This window comes from Hippopotamus amphibius, chromosome 2 (genome assembly GCF_030028045.1).
Source record: "Hippopotamus amphibius kiboko isolate mHipAmp2 chromosome 2, mHipAmp2.hap2, whole genome shotgun sequence".
In the NCBI taxonomy this organism is placed as follows: Eukaryota; Metazoa; Chordata; class Mammalia; order Artiodactyla; family Hippopotamidae; genus Hippopotamus; species Hippopotamus amphibius.
The window spans coordinates 139,365,265-139,381,023 of record NC_080187.1 but is presented as its reverse complement, the minus strand read 5'-3'; the positions used below and the strand labels follow the sequence as shown (position 1 = coordinate 139,381,023).

At 38.3% G+C, this 15,759-nt stretch overlaps 1 protein-coding gene across 7 annotated transcripts in view; it reads right to left on the bottom strand.

The window, feature by feature from the left end:
- Positions 1–15,759, bottom strand: part of AKAP13 (A-kinase anchoring protein 13) — a 334,648-nt gene that overhangs the window by 199,013 nt on the left and 119,876 nt on the right. For all 7 annotated transcript variants that reach the window (XM_057725147.1, XM_057725148.1, XM_057725149.1 and 4 more), the window contains exon 3: positions 5,536–5,683. In XM_057725147.1, coding sequence (XP_057581130.1) covers positions 5,536–5,683 — 148 coding nt within the window. The remainder of the gene's footprint in view (positions 1–5,535; positions 5,684–15,759) is intronic.

Sequence of the window (15,759 nt, the reverse complement as noted above, 5' to 3'; positions counted from 1 at the left end):
GGAAATAGGATTATGTGCAGAAGTATGTACCTACTGCTAGTTTTCGGAGGTCTAACGGTAGATGTGCAAGTCTGGCATAGGTATCAAAGATCTCTGTATGTACAGGAGTATTTAAGCAAAGGCGGAAAGAAACAGCAGGCACAGGAATCATGTACTGATGATACATTTGGGGGGAGAAAGGGGCTAATTAACACTAAAAAGTTGATGTGTTATAACACAGCTTATAACCCTAAGGCAGTGCTTCTCAATGTTTTATTCACTACCATCCCCCTCGAGGAACCTTTAAAAACATTTTTCTCTATTTGCCACCCCCAACCCATGAAATTTTAATGCCACAGATACACTATATATTTGTATATGTATATCTGTGTTTTACACATAAAGAGTTGAGGTGGTTTTTTTTTACCCCCCCTCCAAGAACCAACTCTCACCCCCCTAGGGGGATACTGGCCCCACTGTAACGAGTGTGCTCCATTCTAGTGATATGTCCATAGTTCCAAGGTGATGATGTACCCACACAGGCATTATAGCGAGACAGCAGACAGCAGATATGCTTCTCTTCAACTAGTCCTCAGTTTGTTTTTCCAGGATAGCCACTATATATACTGACTAGCACTGGGACAGTAATTTAAGTCTTTTAAAATATAAAATCACATCTGTCTAGAAATCGCCTTGTAGTAGGAGTATTTTAGGATAGGGAGACTGTTAGAAAATGTCCAATGAAAAATAACTGATTACTCTGGCAGAGAGAGAGAGAGTACCAGGATTCTCTGATTGGGCCAGTAAAAAGCCTAGAACTTCTTTTCAAATGTGTTATTCAATTTGGCAACCTCTGGACGTCTGCTGCTAGAGACAGAAGAACTGAGAGACACACGGTGATTTCACTGCAGGACTACTTGTTGAGATCTGGACTGTAAGCACTGATTTTTAATTAAGCCCCAAACAACTTCTGGTTATGGTAAATATACTTTTTTCTTTCTTTTTAATAACAAATCTACTTTATATGGTACCTTCCCTTTGTAAGTGAGAAAGACGAGACAGGAAAGAGCTAAGTCAAATTCTGGGTCAATGAATGTTTGCAGTTTTCCTGTCAAACAAGAATCCTTGTCGTGAAGTTTAAAAGTAAATAACAGACATGCTTTAAAAAAAAAAAGATTTCATTTTATTAGAGATTCTGCACAAAAGCCTTTCACAAAAATAGTATGCAGCATTCACTAACATCCTGTCTCATTTTCCATTCTGCAATTACTGTTTGCTTGGTCTAAATTCACATTTAATTAATAAAAATGAACACAAGATAGCACCTCATATTCCCTAAGAATTACCTCCCAAGGATACTCAGCTTTCTTTATATTACTTACCAGTCCTATAGTCTTTTAAAGAAAACATCTCAGCTTCATCAAGGAAAACCACTGTTCTACTAAAATGGGATCTGGTGTCGGATTTGTTTTATATGAAGAGAAAAGAATGGAGATATTTCATTTTCATTTATTACAAAGGCAACACCTTTTGTCTTTAGAGATATATTTTCATTTCAGGCTGTATTTCACTGCAAAGTATATTCTTAAACCAGCCAATTCATAGGTAACTTTGAATGTGGTATTTTATTATAAAACTTGTTTGTCTTTGTCTGGTGTTAATTAGCACAAAGATTTTATTTTCAAAAGAGGATATTATTTCAATATGTTTTTATTAAAAATTACTATATACAATATGTTAAAAATATCATACCCACCTTAAAACCTTCAAACAATTTAAAGGCAGATAAAGTCTCCAAAGGCTCCAACTAACTGTCCCCTAAGATGCTACTACTCAACATAATTTTGTTTTTAAAAAAGGGAGATTGTATCACGTCTACAGCCTTTCTATGATGGTAAGGCAGGAAAAGATTACTTTAAAAAGCCTTTACAATTTCTTTATAACATACATACACAATTCATTGTAAGTTTCTGATCATAAAACAAGCAAAAAAGTGCGAAAACATGAAAAAAGGAAGAAAATGGACTGTAATCTCAATATTTGAAGTCAAAGAGGTTTTTTTCAGGAGACTATTAAGAAATGCCTCATCTCACTACCCCCCAAATCATAAAAGGTTACAGACTAACATCAAGGAAGAGCTGTCTTGTGAAGGTCAATCAATCATCTATTTTTAGTGAAAACTAAAATATTACAAAATACTAATAATGAAATGTGCAGAGAACTGAAAGAAAAATCAGAGCCAGCAACCTGGATGAAACACGACATTGAAAGCAAGATCAAGACACAAAGCTCTTTTTTCTTTCCATTGTCAGCAAAATGACTAGGACCTGAGAAGCGAGCCCCACACAGGAGCAGAAAAGGGTGTAGGAACATGCCTCCTGGCAGCAGCTGCTGCACACAGACCATGCACATTTACCCAGTAACTAGGATGCACAAAGCAAGTACATCTGTACTAAATTCCACGAGGAATCTTGACTAATCTGACACTGCCCACCCCGCCACCCCACCCCGCCACCCGCCCCCGCAGACAGGAAACCTGAGGCTATCAATACAGCTGATGCACAGAAATCACCAGAGGTAGATCTGGAAAGAGATCACAATCTCCTTCCCCAAGCCAAGAATTCAACTCAAGAAGCTAGAGATTCCTCTTGCAGTTTTCAAACGAAAGGGTGCGTGGGTGGGTGGGTGTGTGTGTGTGTGTGTGTACACATGCACACGTGTGCACCTTTCTAGAAGGGTGGCTTCTGAGAACCAGGATGTGTTTGAACAGGGTAGAAACCTGGTCCCATCAAGTGGTAGGAATTACATAATGTGTCATAAGTAGACAAGTGCAGTGGAGAAAAGTAAAGCATGGAAGGGGAATAGGGAGTGTGGAGAGGAGGCAGTTGTATATCTTTATAAGGTGGACAGGAAAGGCCTCAGTGAGAAGGTGGTATCTGAGTAAAGACCTCAAGGAAAGTAAGGAACAAGTCAAAGAAATCCCCCAAAGCAGATTTAAGGCAGTTTAATTCTACAAGAAAGTATTAACTTCACAATATAAACAAGAAATTCAAAACTAACTTAACCTCCAAAATCTCCCTATCTCTACCCACTCCTCCACAACAATTATTGAGCCAATCCAGATGATAGCAGCTGAAAAAGACAACTGAACAGAAAAATCACACACGTGATGACCAGAGCTATAAGATCCATTTAGGAACTCTTCTGTTTCTACAGCTAACAGAGCTTCACTTCACCAAGGAGCGAGGCTCACCGGGATCCCTGCACACATACCAAAGGCTCACGCGCTGCCTCACTCTTCATTCGGCCTGCTTGTACAAGAGGATCTTTCAAGGACTCTAACCCTTCGTCACCTCTGCTGTGATTAGGGGCCTCATGCAGAAGCCTCAGTGAATCCAGGTGGGGAGCAGAACATTCAGGCCAACTGGGGACGAAGGGGACAAGTTGTGAGAATATGGCAAATAGGTCAGCTCATAATTTGAGGGGAGGAGAGCTGGTTAGTGACAAATTAGGAAAAAAAACGGTACTGTGAATCCAGGCCCCAAGCAAATGGGTCAAGAATGATAACTGAGGATTTGGATCAAATTAGAGGGAAATAGCAGAATGCAATGTGCATTCTGGTTGGCTGGAGGCAGTAGGACTAGGGTACTCAGAGTCAGTCAGTACAAAAGGACACCCAGCGGTAGGTGGGGCTGGAAAAGAGGAGGTCCTGAGACATATTAAAGAGGTGTTAGACCAAAGGCAAGAGAAGAAATGGGAATTAAAGTTCCAAAAAGTAGACTGGGGACAATATACAAGGATCTGGTACAAACTTAGAGCTCTTGGCTGTCATACAAGTACCATGGGTTTGCAAACCTGAGGAGAGTAACTGCCTGTAGCCCACACTAATTTAAGTACCTCGCCACTGAAGGTATAAGAGCCACCAGGCACATCCCTCTCCACCAAGAGGCTGGACTTTTCTGGTACCTGTGGCTAAGGACAGAGGTGAGGGCACAAGTCGAAGTCCTCGTAGTAGTTGTTTTCCTCTAACATTCTCCTTATGTCTACTTGTGTGCTTTCTCGCTCTCGCGCTCTCTCTCTACACACACATATACACACACAAACTGCTAAAGCATTTCTAAATCAGGGGGAAAAAGTGTATAAAAATTACCTCCATTCCTTTCCTAATAAGAGCCCAGTCAGGGACTGACTGATTCTACCTAGCTGAGGGGCTGTTTCTCCCTGTCACCCACACATAAGAAATGTTTAGCAGTGGTTGACACTGGATGGCACCTGCTGGAGCAGACCTGAAGTTCCAGATCAGCCTTCCTGACATGATATACACCACAGGAAACAAGACGATTGGAACTTTAAGGTACAAAGAAGGATACTTAATACTCTTTAGGGGGAGAAAAAAATCTATCCAGAGCTCCTTGCTAAATTTCCTATCCCTACAAGTTTGGGGGGGACTATACATAGAAATTTCCAAGTATCTTCAAATCCTGTATTTTCAAAATTACTTTTGTCAAGTAGGAGGATAAATACAGCTTTCAACTGTCATAATCTCATTCTTGAATGTGGTATAACTTTCAGGATCTGATAGGCATCAGACATGAAATTAATTTACATAAAATGGTACAGCAGAAACCAAAAAGTGACAATCTGATTTAACACCAGCAAGACCGGATATTGAAAGCTCTTGATAAACTAATACTTTTTTTATACCATCTATTTCAACAAAGTGGAATCAGTGTTATGTAAAAAACACTGGTTACAGGAAATGTTTCAATAAGAACTAAATCCATTTTATTCCCTAAAGACAAATTGTTCAATTGTCAACACTTTTTAGGGGTACCCCCTAAATGTGCCCTTTTCTGTATTCTGATGAAAACTGCCCAATTATTAACTTTGAAGCAAAGTCAATTAAAGAAAGAAGTAGTTCATTTCCAAACACAAACCTATACACCTTCAGGTGCCTGGAACAGGTCTAAAGATGGTCATTACTTTATCAGCCATTTCGGGTGGAAGTAGCATTAACTTAAAGACTTCGTAAAGAATTGTTAATAAGCAGACACTCTCCTTTTAATTCTGTTAAATGGATAAATGCAATAGCGATTAAATATTCATTTCACCATGAACTATATTCTGTTAATTTGGGAAAACTTTGGCTTTTACGAAAGATTTTTAAAGTCTTTCCCTCACAGATACTGAGGAATGTGTTACTGTGTTTTACCTTTGCTTTTGCCACAATGGTATTCAGAATCAAATGTGCACCGTAGTAACCACATGAAAACTTTTATCTCCCAGATGTGTTTTAGTTTTCCTCAACATTTCAATAAATTAACATTTTTGCTGATCTTAATTACTGTCTTTCATTTTATGACACCACTTTATTTCAATTATTTCTAGTTAGGCTCAGATTTTTGTGCAACAAGCAAGAAATAAACAAAACATTTTAAAGTGCATTTAAAACAAAAATCTAACAACAGTTTTATCACTCTGATTCATTCTTCCTATCACTCTATACCAGAAAACAGAATGAATAAAGGCTAGTAAAGAATGCACTCAAATACTTACCAGGAGCAATGGTCTCCAGCGTATCAGAACTGACCTTCCGAGTACTTGTACAGTGATGGAGGGTGGAACCCGAAAATACCAAGTAAAAAACTACATCATCCTCAATTTTGTCCTCTTCAGCGAGCAGTACAGTAACAACACAATCACCCTAGGGAAGGGGAAAAGAGAGCAAGTTTGCATTAGTAAGGTTCCTGTTGGGAGTCTATCGTTACAAAACATCAAATTTAAGGGGAAATCAAATGTATCATCTAAACTGTGCCCATTCTAGTAAGTTTATACAAATATAAATACTGATTGAGCCCTTATGTGCCAGGAAGTATTCTAGGCATTGAGAATACAAAACAATCTGAAAATAAGATCTCTGTCCTCTTTCAGCTTACATTTTAGTGGAGATGGTTAGACAAACAAGTAAACCAACAAGATGATGGCATATTTACTTGAAAAAATTGTTTAAAAGAATGTAAAACAGCTCCCTAAGAAAGCTCTGTAAAAATTCCAGGAAAATCTAAAAATAAGGCAGAGAGGATGGAGGAAGTATATTAAACAGTTACATCCTTATACTCAGAATGCCCCTTAACCTCTGTGTTCCATTTGTAGCAATAACTCTCTAAACTCTACATCCTACAAAATCACTGCCAAGTCCACCCATTCTCCAGCAAACATGCAGAGCCTCTAACAGAGCTGGCCTGGAAGTGGTAGAGCACAAAGAGCTTGGGCTCCAGACAAATGTGGGTTTAAACTTCATCTACAAAGATTTTACTTAAATCCTCTAAATCTCAGTTTCCTTGACTACATAAATGGAGATGATACCTTCTCTTCTTACAGCTAACATGTGAGAACTCTTGAAACATATTTACTGCTCAGCCTAGGATAATATTCTTAATCTATGAGGATGGGAGTGTGGCTTTTCCAACAATTTGTGTTTCCTGACCATCTGGAATTGCTACTCTTCTTTATCTCCCCCATCCCTGCCCCCCCCCCCCCACTAAGCCCACGGAATCAGACATAAATCTTGCGCCAATAACTCTGCCCCAGATGCCAAAGCTATTTAGAAGTTAAGACATCTTCATCCATTATTTGCAAATATTCTTCTAGCAGTTTTTATACATTAACTTTTCTTAAATTGAAGCCGGGGCTAAATTAAATTTATTCCATGAAATACAGTCCTAATTATCATCCTCCCAATCATAAACATTATATAATTCATGTGGTAATCATAAACAAAAGATTTTAAAGCACTGAGGTTTAGTATTGTGTAAATCTTAATGATGCACTATGAAAAATCCAATTTAGAGAAAGCCAGGCCATTTTAACATTAAATAGGGGAGAGAATTCTCCTTACTTACAGCATTTTTTTCCTTTCCACTTTAGCAGTAATAAAGCCTATTAGAGAACCATGCCACCCTGTGGCCACAACTTAATGGCCAGCAACAGAATGAAGCAGCAGGTAGTGTTTCACTAAATAATGAAAACCAAAAATCAGGAAGTCAAATTGGGATCAAGTCTAGCAACAGATATGCTCCTGCAGGTTGACTCTGAAGACCGAATTCAAAGTACTTCCCGTAGCCCTATGTGTCTCTCTCTTATTTTTCCGCAGTGCTCTGTGCAGTGCCCTGTATATGGTAGGGGTTCCAATCTGCTATAAGAAGTCAGAATGAACTACAAACAAGCTGTAATTTACTAGTAAGCTGTAACTTACTAGGACTGGAAAGCACACTAACACAGGAATAGCACAGTCAGCACAACAGAATTATCACTGACTTCAGACACTATTTAGAATTATACTTTAGGACTTGCGCATAAGTTCCCATCTTGGAAACATTTTTGAAAAGTTTAGACTGGTAAAATGTTTAATATCCTTTGGCATGATAAACCACAACAAGTTAAAATGTCTGCAGCACATATGAGAAGATACCTCAGTTTCTCAAGGTATTGAAATATCACTATAACCTGAAAAAAAAAAGTGTAAATGAAAATTCTAAAGTTTCATCTTTTAGAGCACAGGTTGGCAAACCATGAGCTACATGCCAAATCCAGCCCTCTGCTTGTTTGTGTATGGCTCACAAACTGAGAAAGGTTTTTACCTTTTTAAGTGGTTGAAAAGAATCAAAAGAAAAATATCTGTTAACGTGAAAATTCTATGACGTTGAAATTTCAGCATCCATAAATAAAGTTTTATTGGAACACAGTTACACCCATTTGTTTACACACTGTCTATGGCTACTTTTGCAATACAATGGGCCACTTTGAGTGATTGCAAAAGAGACCATATCTCTGCAAGCCTAAATTAATTACCATGTGAACTTTAACAGGGAAAAAAAACAGTTTTTTTAGTTAGCTATCTAACCTGGAATTCTTAGAATATAGCTTCCTTTTCAAGATCAAGAAGATCCTCTCCACACAAGACCCAACATCTTGCCCTGATACTGTCTGTGTCACGCAAGACACTACCTGGGGCCTTCTTTTAACTGGGATCAGAGGGGATGGCTCATCACCAGCTGAAATCCTTTTAACAAAGCTCTCAGTATCAACCTCTTTTTTCATTCCCAAGGCAAAAGTAAAGTTTCAAATTGCTTTCATAGCTTTAATTTTATTAAAAAAACTTTGAGTCAACTACCCAAAATATTAAATAGAAGTGAACATCGAAGCCCTATTCACTTCAAACTCACTGGAAATTTAGGTTCCAAAGGCACCTGGAATTAAAATACCCATTTTCCTTGAAGGAGTATTCTCAGCACTCTGATAAAGTCGCTGGGAGCAAACAATAAACATTCTTACTCTGCATTTCAGCCACATGACTCCTATTTTACTGCAGTAGTACCACACACTTAGAACTACATGAGATGGCCTTAAAATATTAATCAAGCAGAGTGGTGATTAAAAAATAAAAACAAAAAACAGATCTAAGTAAGAACTTCTGTTGAGGTGGTTGCTTTGATCACACGCTCCCGGAGGGATACCCCGGTAAATGATTTTGCTGCTCAGGGGAGAGACAAGCCCCAAGGAATAAACAGAGAAATCAATCTCGCTGCTGCCCAGTTAACAGGTCCGTTGTGTTTTTAATTACAACAGATGAACTTATCTTAACAAGGGCAATTTTCAAGACATTCTTGATTAAACTTTAGTTTGACCCAATCCCGAGAATGCATCTGCATCTCCATTTCTCCAGTAATCTGAACTCAGAAAATGGAGGGTTATCCTTACGAAGATAATTCCCACATTTCTTCATTAATGAGAAATGTATCCTTAAACCTGACAGTTTTTCCAGGGTCCTAATTAGTTTTGCTGACAGATGACACAAGAACTAATGGAAAGGACAATCTATACTAGGCCTCATTTTTTATGCACAGGTGATCTCCAAAATGCAAATGTACTGTAATTCTAAATGCCACCAATCAATCACTTACATGGTTTTAAATGGTAGCTACATCTCAGCTCCTCATCTTCAACTCATTTATATAGTAGATAAACTGTATTAATAGTACTGAAATCACCTTTATGTACTTAAGTAAAAAAAATTATTATTTTCCACTTAGATTTCTAACCTGGAATTCTAAGAATAGATCTTCCTTTTCTAGATCAAGGATTCTCTCTCTACATTAGACCTGCCATCTTGCCCCAAGATACTAGCTGGGTCTGGGGCCTTCCTTTAACTGCAGACAGTAACTTGACTAGGGAAAAAAATGAAATGGGGAAGAGAAAAGTATCTGAGGGATGGGAGAGAGTGACTTACAATGTAGGGACAAACAAGGCTTCGAAAACAGGGAAGATGTTAGATGGAGATGAGAGGAATGAGACTGGGAGTTTTGTGGAAGGCATGTTAAGAGAAGGTAGCACTGATCTCCTAGATAACAAGACAGTGTCAGTCATAAGGTTCCTGAAGGTGGGCCTGGTCAGCAGCAAGATAACTGCAGTGGTATGCTGGAGTGGGCCTGTACGGGCCTGTGAGAGTGCATCATATTTTCAGGAATTCTGCAAGCCAGTTGTTAAACACAGCCACTATTAAAAACTAAATGATATAAGCTTGCAATTAAATCAATTAAAAAGATGTAATAAATACTCAGAACTCATCACTGTTTTAATTCTGTTGCCACATCTCAGTATTACCTACGCTCTTGAGGTTTACATCTGTTTTATCTGTTATAATGGTGTGCTACTACTGCTCATCTTTTCCCAACACACATCTCTTGCCAACTCTGTGTTCAGTGATGTGGCATTGATATCTTGAAATCAACCATTACGGGTATATTTACACCACTGAAATTGACAAACGCTAAAAACCAGGGCTTGGTGTTTTTCTTTTTAACCATCACAACATTGAAAACAGATCAGTAGAAGGGAAGAGGGGGAAAGTAAGAGGATTTCCTTAAGGAAGGCCCAATCAAGAGAGGTCACTGCCTCCGAGGAGGAATGGTGGAGGGCTTGCTACAAGAGAAAACCCTAGGCAAGTACAAAGCGTCTCAGGTTACGGACAACAATGCTGCCATAGTTCTGTTCCCAAGAGTTCAATAGTATCACCACCTGAATTTGTTTTCTAACTTTCAAACTTGGCTTGTAACTTGTAGCATACCACAGTGGTTAAGAGGGCTGTCTCTGCCTGAATCACAATACGGCACATCACCTTCCAGCTGTTTAACCTGGAGTATGCTAAATTCTCTGCCATAAGAGACCAACAATCACACTTAACCCTCATAAGTTGTTTTAAGAATTAAATGATTAATAAAAGCAAAGCACCTATAGCAGTGCATGGCACGTAATAAATGTTCAATAAATGATAGTTACAATAGATGTGCAGTACAGCATGGTAACTATAGTTAACTAGTTAACAATACTGTATTGTTCACGTGAAAGTTGCTAAGAGAATAGATCTTAAATGCTCTCATCACAAGAAAGATATTTGTAACTATATGTGATGGATGTTAACTTATGGTAATCATTTTGCAATAAACACATACAGCAAATCATTATGTTGTATACCTCAAACTAATACCATGTTATATGTTAATTATATCTTAATAAAGAAAGAAATAAATGACAGCTATTATTATTTACCAGAATATAAGCCCCGTGAGAACATGTTTTATTCACTAAGATATTCTCTTTGTTTAAAACAATAAGTAGCAGGTGCTCAAAACACACATTTGAAAAGAAAGAAAAGGAGATCCCAAAACTTTAATAGTAGTTGTTCCTAGGTAGTAGTTGAGGCCAATTTTAACTTACTTGGTGCTTTGGTTTTCCAACTTTTAAAAATAAAGATGGATTATTTTAAAAAGTAAAAAACTTATTTTTAAAAATAATCTGCTCACTTACAAATTACACAGGGAAAGACAGAAACCTGGCACATACCACCTAAACCAAGTGATCAAAAAAAATTAACAACACAAATAATGAAACGAACTAACGTCACATGTCTCCTGATCCCATCCACTGAGGACACAGCATCACTTAGTGTTCCTAATAAAAATGCATGACCTCAGCCTAGTCGGAAGAAAACATCAGACAAACCCAAATTGAGAGGCCTTCTATAGAAAAAAACAAAACAGTGGCCTGTACTCTTCAAAAATGTCACTAATGAAAGGCAAACAAAGATTGAAGTGCTATCCTAGATTAAGGAGACTGAAGAGACTTTCCAACTAAATGCAATACAATCCCGGACTGGATCCTGAACGATAAAAACAGATCACTATTATGAACATAACGGGACAAGTGTCCAGATGTGCATGAGGCTTACACATTTAACACCGTACCAATGTTAAAATTCCCCTGGTTTTGGTGACTGTGCTATGGTTATGTAGGAGAATATCCTTGTTCTTAAGAAATACACAGTAAAGTATCTGGGGTAAAGGAGCATGTCTACAAGTTACTCTCAAATGATTCAGGGAAAAAATGAGAGATAATGATTAAGCAAATGAGGTAGAATGTTAACTGTTGGTGAAACTGGGTTTAGGGTATATGGGATTTCTTTGTACTATTTTTAAAACTCTTCTGTAAATCTGAAATTATTTTAAAATAAGTTTCCGTGAAATAATTTCTCAAATAATTTATATGGCCAGATATTCATAGGTAAAAGGTGCAAAATTAAGTTACATTTCTGAAGCTACTTTTTTACACCTTGCAGACATAAATATTTAGTAAAGATATTCTTGCAGGATCCCAGAATTATGAAGTTTTAACAATAAGTAGCTTTCATTCAAGAATTTTAAAGGTTTACAGATCTTTCCAAATCAATTTCCCAGTCTGCCAAAATGACAAGATTTATACCCAACGTTCACATGGGAAAAGTGAAACAAAGAAAGTAAGTAATATTAAGTAGATATTGAGCATTACTCCAAAGTATTATCCTTCTATGAGGTGGCAACTGTAGTACCAAAAGAATAACTCCAAAGTGAATCCTTGTATAATTCAGATACTGCTTGCATTCATGCAATTAGCTTCATTCTAGCCTTTAAGTACAAGAGTACAGGCAACTGACATACCAGTTTGCCCAATCATTTCCTAAAGCAACCAAAGATGGATAGTCAGCTACAGCTTTTCCACTGTCTGAAATGCAAAGTCTATCCCCCGGAAACTCAGGGCAGCTAGTTTTTAATTTCATTAAAGGCTCACACCACAGCGGGACACCCAGTAGCAATAAGCATACCTAATGCTCAAATCTTGGTCACTACTACAATTCTCCACTAAAAGGAACCAAGGCTGCTCAAAGAAATGGCTGTTTCCAGGTCTAGGTCAGGGTATGTACAAGATGAGACTGGAACATCTTGTTCTACAGAAAATAAAGAAATGTTCCCCGCCGCCCCCCCCACCCCCAAATAAAAGGATGGGGACATGTTGACATGTTGCACATTGATGTAGCTTCCTCTGGCCAAATCTGGGACACTTTTAGACCAAACTGTCATTTAAGAACAGTAATGAATTATAAACAATAAAAAAAAAAAATAGGAAATCATGAATCTACACTAACAACAGACAAAAAGAGGAGAAGGGAGAACTCTTATGTATACTGGAATGATGAAGGCTGACAGTCAAAGCAGAGAGAGTGCTGGAATAGCAAAACTATCATTTTGCAATCATAATGGTAGAGATTGATTCTGGCAAAAATTTTCAATGAATGCTCAATTTAGGGGGAAATTCTGATGAGAAACAATATATTTACATGTCTTAAAGTGTCTCCCCCCAGACTGTTAACAAGTTACAAGGAAGAAAAAAAGTACTATTTATTCAGTGAATAAATCTACCAAAACCTTGACCAGATAATCAAAATAAATATCCTCAGTAAAATGAATACTGTGTGTCTCCAGATGTGATCCCCTAAGGACATAAAATTACCTATGCAGTAATATGACCAGGAACACAAAACCTCAACTGAATCACAAGGAAGCACAAGGCAAATTTAAAAATGAGAAACATTCTATCAAAAAGGAGAGGGGTACTGTATTCTTCAAAATGGTCAATGCCATAAAAAGAGAGGTTGTGGACATGTCGCATATTAAAGAAGGCTAAAAGAGACATGACAACTAAAAACAGTAACCAACCTTACTGTGATTTATAAGAGAGATGCTCCAGTCTTAGGAAATTCATACTGAAGCATTTTAGGGATAAAAGGCCTGGATATATGCACCTTACTGACAGATAGTAAAGGAAACATTGTGGGTGTATACAGGTTTTTAGCTAGAGAGTGCAAATGATAAATCAAATGGGGTAAAATGTTAACAGGTGTTATCCTGAGTAACTAATATTTGGGTATTCTTTGTACTTCTTTTTTTTTATTTTTTTTATAAATTTGAAATTATTTCCACATATAAAATTCTAAAAATATAAAGATAAGGAAAAAATATTTAATTCAAAAGGCTTTAAAGGACTTAAGGACTGGGGATATGGCAAGCAAAGAAATGGACAAAACTCTATACCAACAGCAAACTTTGTTTATAAAGTTCCCTCAGTGCTCCGCCCCAGGCTGGGAGCATGGAGCCTGTCCTCACCCCTGTACAATGGTCTCTTATCCAACAACAGAGGAAAAATAACTAATACAACACAACAACCATTTTAATCACTAAATTAGTATTCTATAAACAATAAACATGATAGGAGATCAGTGACAGGAGAAAGGGACACAGGCTCACTGCAACCATTTTCTGACTACCTCCTGCAGGTCGGAGGCAAAACTACCTGCTTTACAAACACTGAGGGTAAGTATCTTTACCTCTTCTTTGGAGATGAGAAAAGTGTAGCACAGAGGATTTCTAATGTCTTGTCTAAGAAAGAAGCTAGAGAGGGCTAAAGCTGCGATTCAAACCCAAGTAGGATTCCATAGTCTGTATTCTTTCCACGATTCTGACACTAAGGTTAAGTGCAGGAGACAGAGTTATGTGGCAAAAAGGAGAAATGTGCAAAGAGGTGATTATCAGTAGAAGAAACACATGTTCAGTAGCAAGCAAGTGACAGACACCAAAAGGTCTATAGGTAGAAGGAAGAGGGTGTTGAAAACAAGGAAGACAGAAGTACCCAGTCGTGGTGAAGGATCGATCAGGCAGGAGATAGCTTACACTTAGGGTAAACCCAAACCCAGGCACATAGGCTGCTCCCTGGATGTGTGACAAAGCCAGAGAGTATGTTTAGTGTACACTCAGCCCACTATATCATACATACTTCTCATCACCATGTGAGGTTACGGAAAGCAAGAATTATGTCTTCTGGGGCACTGCACACAGTGCCTATGTAGCAACAGGAAGTTTTTAAATAACTGTATGAATGAACAAAGGTAAGCAGAGATCAGTTTATGCAGAATATTAGTGGCAAGCCAAAAGATTCATATTTGAACATGTGTGTAGGCAAGAAAAAACACAGCCTTGTGTGGTATGTACTGGGAGAAAATTGGAGGTAGGGGAGTGGAGGGAGACGTGCTAAAAGCAGCAAATGTTCTAGAAAGATTTATCTCACAGCAGTATCATAATGAAAAAGAGAACAGAGGCAAGAAAACCATTTGGGGGAAATAGTACAAAAACATAGTGTGAAGAAGCAAAACGGGCGTAAACTGCTATGGTACCAAGATGATCTAAAAAGAAATAGATGTGAGAAAGGCTGAAAGGTTGAAAATAACTTGATGAAATATGATAACTGATGAGGGGGGACTGGACAAAGATAGGAAGTAAACATGAAGCAACATTAACAGAAAAGGGGGTATCTCCCTAAGGAAAAATGGGAGGGGGGGGAGTGTTGGGATGATACGTGAGAAAGAGGATGATAAGCTTTAAATGTCAAGTTTCATCTACCAGCAGGATGGGAAACTGTAGATGTTATACACCCAACAGGTAGTTAGCAGGACAGGCTGTCAGAAAAGGTCTGGGCTAGTGAGGCAGACCTGAGAGTCAACCTGCACTAAGTTAAGAACACGTGACCATCAGTGAGGTCTCCATGGTAACAGAGCCAAGGAGTAGACCCCAGGTTCCTGCACTGGAGGGCAGGGAGAAACAGACCAAGCCAGGAAAGGTCAGCCAGAGAAGAGGAGAAATCAGGGAACAGAGGATCGGTGATGCTAAAAGAGGCAAGGATCAAAGGACTTGCAGCATTAAAAGGAATGATTTTTTTAAAATTCATCTTTATTGGAGTATAACTGCTTTACAGTACTGTGCTAGTTTCCGCTTTACAATAAAGTGAATCAGCTATATGTATACATATATCCCCATATCTCCACCCTCTTGAGCCTCCCTCCCAACCCCGCCTATCCCATCCCCCTAGGTCGTCACAAAGGACTGAGCTTATCACCCTGTGTATGCAGGAGCGTCCCACTAGCTATTTTACATTTGGTAGTGTATATATATGTCAATGCTACTCTTTCACTATGTCCCAGCCTCCCCATCCCCGCCGTGTTCTCTAGTCCATTCTCTACATCTGTGCCTTTACTCCTGCTCTGCCATTGTGTTCATCAGTATCATATTTTTTAGGTTCCATATATATGAGTTAGCACACAGCATTTGTTTTTCTGACTTACTTCACTCTGTATAACAGACTCTAGGTCCAACCACCTCACTACAAATAACTCAATTTCATTCCTTTTTATGGCTGAGTAATATTCCATTGTATCTATGTGCCACATCTTCTTTATCCATTCATGTGCCGGTGGGCATTTAGGTTGCTTCCATGTCCTAGCTATTGTAAATAGTGCTGCAATGAACATTGTGGTACATGTATTAAAGGAATGATTTTTAAGCAATCCTCAGAACACAC